Source organism: Heptranchias perlo, unplaced genomic scaffold (assembly GCF_035084215.1).
Source record: "Heptranchias perlo isolate sHepPer1 unplaced genomic scaffold, sHepPer1.hap1 HAP1_SCAFFOLD_134, whole genome shotgun sequence".
NCBI classification, from domain to species: domain Eukaryota; kingdom Metazoa; phylum Chordata; class Chondrichthyes; order Hexanchiformes; family Hexanchidae; genus Heptranchias; species Heptranchias perlo.
This window is the reverse complement of record NW_027138580.1, coordinates 307,740-312,763: the sequence shown is the minus strand read 5'-3', so window position 1 is coordinate 312,763 and position 5,024 is coordinate 307,740. Positions and strand designations below refer to the sequence as shown.

Genomic DNA, 5,024 nt, shown 5'->3' with positions numbered 1-5,024 from the left:
CCTATGACAACAGATTATCGGAACATTTCCCATAGGGCAAACTCAAATATTACAGGGACTCACTGCCCTGGATTGTTGAAATGGACCCGGTGATATAATAGAATTTTCTGTCCTCTCAGACTTGGACATCTTGTAGTTCCATCTTCTAAAAAGTTGTGGCAACTCAATTCTAAGATGGATTCCACTCACTCAATCAGCCCTTGTCTTATCTTAGTGACATCAAGGACTCGACAGTGTGTGTTCAAAACATACCTGATTTATTTGACATGTATCCAGAATATTAAACTCCAGCCCAGTTACAGGGGTTATTAATATTAGCAGAAACAAATCCCAACTGTCAGAATGAACATGGTTCAGTCCTGGATGTGATTGACAGCAGAATCCAACCCCTGCAGTCACACGTGAATTTGCTGGTGTCTCAGCAGGTAGGATGAACGAATGAATCCCCTCCCACACACGGAGCAGGTGAACGGCCTCTCCCCGGTGTGAACGTGCTGGTGTGTGAGCAGCTCAGATGAACTCACAAATCCTTTCCCGCAGACAGAGCAGATGAACGGCCTCTCCCCGGTGTGAATACGCTGGTGTCTCAGAAGATAGGAGGACCGAGCAAATCCCTTCCCACACACAGAACATTCAAAGATCTTGGCTGCAGTATGAAGACGCTGGTGTTTGTGCAGGTTGGATGAATCAGTGAATTTATTTCCACACACGGAGCAGGTGAACGGCCTCTCCCCGGTGTGAATACACTGGTGTCTCAGAAGGTGGGACGACCGAGTGAATCCCTTCCCGCACACGGAGCAGGTGAACGGCCTCTCCCCGGTGTGACTGCGCCGATGAGTTTCCAGCTCAGATGGGAAATTGAATCCCTTCCCACAGTCCCAACATTTGCACGGTTTGTCCCCGGTGTGACTGCGCTTGTGTCTCTCCAGGATGGGCAATCGACTGAATTCTCGTCCACACACAGAGCAAGTGTACAATTTCTCACTACTGGGATTGGTGCTTTTTGCTTCCATATTCAAAGGCCGATGATATTCAGGTCCTGATGAATCGAGGGACTCTGTCAGATCTTGACGTGATGTTTGCTTTGAGTTTCCAGTCTGCAAATCCTCCCCGTCTAATACCCTGTAAAACGAGTTTATAAAACTGATCACTAAGTACAGGATAGAAATTCAGAACAGACAATTCGAATTCCCATAGAACATTCTTCATTTCTTGTTCGGCCCAATACCCTCACCCTATACACTTCCTCATCCCTCCGTCCTCACTCTGTGAAACCGCCTCGGAGTCAGAAGGTTGAGGGTTCACGTCCCCACTCCAGAGACGTGGGCCTATAATCCAGGCTGACATGGCAGTGCCAGCACCGAGGGAGTGCTGCACTATCGGAGGTGCCATCTTTTGGATGAGATGTTAAATTGAGGCCCCGTCTGCCCCTCTCAGGTGGATGTAAAAGATCCCATGGCACTATTTCGAGGAAGAGCAGTGGTGTCCTGGCCAATATTTATCCCTCGACCAACACCTAACAACAGATTATCTGGTCATGAGCACGTTGCTGTGGGCAAATTGGCTACTGCAGTTCCTACATTAGAATCATAGAAATTTACAGCACAAAAGGAGCTATTTAGCCTAATCCCACTTTCCAGCTCTTGGTCCGTAGCCCTGTAGGTTACAGCACCTCAAATGCACATCCAAGTACTATTTAAATATGATGAGAGTCTCTGCCTCTACCACCCTTTCAGGCAGTGAGTTCCAGACCCCCACCACCCTCTGACTGAAAAAAATTCTCAACTCCCCTCTAATCCTTGTACTAATCATTTTAAATCTATGTCCCCTGGTTATTGACCTCACTGTTAAGGGAAATAGGCCCTCCCTATCCACTCTATCTCGGCCCGTCATAATTTTATACACATCAATTAAATCTCCCCTCAGCCTCCTTTGTTCTAAAGAGAACAACCCCAGCCTATCCAATCTTTCCTCACAGCTTAAATTCTCCAGTCCTGGCAACATCCTCGTAAATCTCCTCTGCACCCTCTCTTGTGCAATTACATCCTTCCTGTATTGTGACCAGAACTGTACGCAGTACTCAAGCTACCTTTCCGCCCCCATCTCCTGTTCTGCATTCGCTGGTTGCCCCGCTGCGTGTAGCCCAACATCGCAGACCCTTCAAAGAACCGGTCCCACATTGCCTCCAGTGCCTGAAACCAATAATAAAATCTAATACATTTACTCACAAATGTTTTTTTTCAAAAAAAAATGCATTAAGGTTGGTTTGTTCAAATTATTTTATCAATTTGATTTTGTCTTTTTTCTTCCCCCCCCCAAAAAAAAAGTATTAATACTGCTACAAAGAAGGTACCACAGTAAACTTTCCCACCCTGACTCCTGGAGGGTCTCAGAGAGACAGGGACCTGGATTGCTGGCAGAGGGCCCGCCCCCTCCCGGCCGCGATTGGACCAGCCGGTCACCCGGAAGGCCGAATCCGCACACCCCATTGGCGAAGCGCTAACGTCAATCATGGCAACCGGTCAGGTTCCGTTAAATGACGGGCGACACCCTCCCTCCTCCTCCTCCCCCCCGCGGCCACGGTCCCGGGAGGCCAACTCCGGTCAAAGCGGCAGAATCGGAACTAATCGATTATTCGCCACTCACTGATTTAAGTCAAATAATAAATTAATGCTCGCGGGGGAGGGGGGGGTTCGCGCGCCTGCGCTTTGAGACTCCGTGACGCCTGATGACGCGCGACGTTAGCAGAACGTGCGTGCGTCAACCGCCGGGGGTTGGGAGGAGAGCTCTCGGCTGTTTGTTTTCCACTCGCTCGGGGCTTGCAAACACGCTTCTGTCGTCGCCGCCGCCGCCGCCGCCGCCGCCGAGGCTGAAATCACAGGCCTGAAGCATCCGGATCGATTTGAGAATTGTCACGGCGGATCGAATCCATCGCGCATCGGCCGATTTGTGGGCGGAGGAGCCCCAGCGCGCCGGCGCAGTCGAGGTTTGTACGTATGGCGCCTGCGCGGTAGAGGTTTGTGCGGATGGCGCTGGCGGAGGGAGGAGGGGGCGGTTTGTATGTACTGAGCATGCGCGTTCCGTGTGGCCGTTGACGCAGCGTCATCGGGGGGGCGGGGCGGGGCGCGTTGGGTTGGAAGAGAGAGGAGGCCATTCAGCCCTTCGATCCTGTTCCGCCATTCAATGAGATCATGGCTGATCTGTGCCCTAATTCCATGTACCCGCCTTAGCCCCATATCCCTTAATACCTTCAAACAAAAATCTTTCAATCTCAGATTTAAAATTAACGATTGAGCTAGCATCAACTGCCATTTGTGGAAGAGAGTTCCAAACTTCTACCACTCTTAGTGTGTAGAAGTGTTTCCTAATTTCACTCCTGAAAGTCCTGGCTCTAATTTTTAGACTATGTCCCCTAGTCCTAGACTCTCCAACCAGTGGAAATAGGGTGGATAGAGAGAAACTATCAGTTCTCCTTAATATTGTGAAAACTTTGATCAAATCACCGCTCGAGCTTCTAAATTCCAGGGAATACAACCCTAGTTTGTGTAATCTCTCCTCGTAATTTAACCCTTGGAGTCCAGGTATCATTCTAGTAAATCTACGCTGCACTCCCTCCAAGGCCAATCTATCCTTCCTAAGATTCGGTGCCCGAAACTGTACACAGTACTCCAGGAATAAAAACAGAAAACGTTGGAAATACTCAGCGAGTCAGGCAGCATCTGTGGAGAAAGAAAGAGTTAATGTTTCAGGTCGAGGACCTTTCGTCAGAACTGAAAGAAGTTGAAGATGAAACAGTTGTTAAGTACAGAGCCAGGGGGAAGGGAGCAAAGAACAAAAGGTAATGTCTCTGAAAGGATGGAGGGCAGGAGTGATTTAATGACAAAAGGGATGATGGTGCAAGGCAAGGAGTGAGGTAATGGGACAATAAACAAAAGATGGGTCTAGAGAAGCTGTAAATGGCAACATCAGAACCATTACCAGCACCTACTGTCCAAAAAAAATGGGAGCAGTGATTATGATCTGAAGTTATTGAAATCACTGTTGAGTCCGGAAGGTTGTAAAGTGCCTAATCGAAAGATGAGGTGCTGTTTCCTCAAGCTTCCGTTGAGCTTCATTGGAACAGTGTAAGAGGCCGAGGTCAGAGTGGGAGTGGGATGGAGAATTAAAATGGCAAGCGACCGGAAGCTCAGGGTAACGCATGCGGACAGAGGGGAGGTGTTCAGCAAAGCGATCACCCAATCTGCGTTTGGTCTCCCCAGTGTAGAGGAGACCGCATTGTGAGCAGTGAATACAGTATACTTAATTGAAAGAAGCACATTACTCCAGATGTGGTCTAACCAGGGCCTTGTATAGCTGCAGCATAACTTCTACCCCCTTGTATTCTAGTCCTCTAGATATAAAGGCCAACATTCAATTAGCCTTTTTGATTATTTTCTGTTCCTGTCCATGACGTTTTAATGATCTATGTACATGGACCCCGAAGTCTCTTTGGACCTCCACTGTTTTGAGCTTTTCACCATTTAGAAAGTACTCTGATCTCTCCTTTTTAGGTCCAAATGGATGACCTCACACTTGCCTACATTGAAATCCATTTGCCACAGTTTTGCCCATTCATTTAATCTATTACTATCTCTAATTTTATGCTTCCAGCTACACTGCTTACAATGCTGTCTATCTTTGCATCATCAGCAAACTTGGATATGTGGCTCTCTATCCCGTCATCTAATAAATGCAGTGAATAGTTGAGGCCCCAACACAGATCCCTGTGGGACACCACTAGTCACATCCTGCCAATTTGAGTACCTGCCCATTATCCCTACTCTCTGTCTCCTGCCGCTCAGCCAATTTCCTAACCAGGTCAATAATTTGCCCTCAATTCCACGAGCCTCAACTTTAGCTAACAGTCTCTTATGAGGGACTTTATCAAATGCCTTCTGGAAGTCCATATAAACAACATCCATAGACAGTCCCCTGTCCACTACTTTAGTCACCTCTTCAAAAAATTCAATCGGGTTAGTCAAGCA

The 5,024-nt window shown here is 47.9% G+C and overlaps 1 protein-coding gene across 1 annotated transcript; it reads right to left on the bottom strand.

Annotated features, from left to right (window-relative positions):
- Positions 1–236: 236 nt before the first annotated feature.
- LOC137308591 (zinc finger protein 664-like) lies at positions 237–2,047 on the bottom strand. Its single transcript, XM_067977209.1, has 2 exons — positions 1,977–2,047; positions 237–1,122 (listed from the first exon to the last, which is right to left on the bottom strand). The coding sequence occupies exon 2, from the start codon at positions 1,011–1,013 to the stop codon at positions 396–398; it is 618 nt and encodes a 205-aa protein (XP_067833310.1). The 5' UTR covers positions 1,014–1,122; positions 1,977–2,047; the 3' UTR covers positions 237–395.
- Between the last annotated feature and the right edge of the window lie 2,977 nt (positions 2,048–5,024).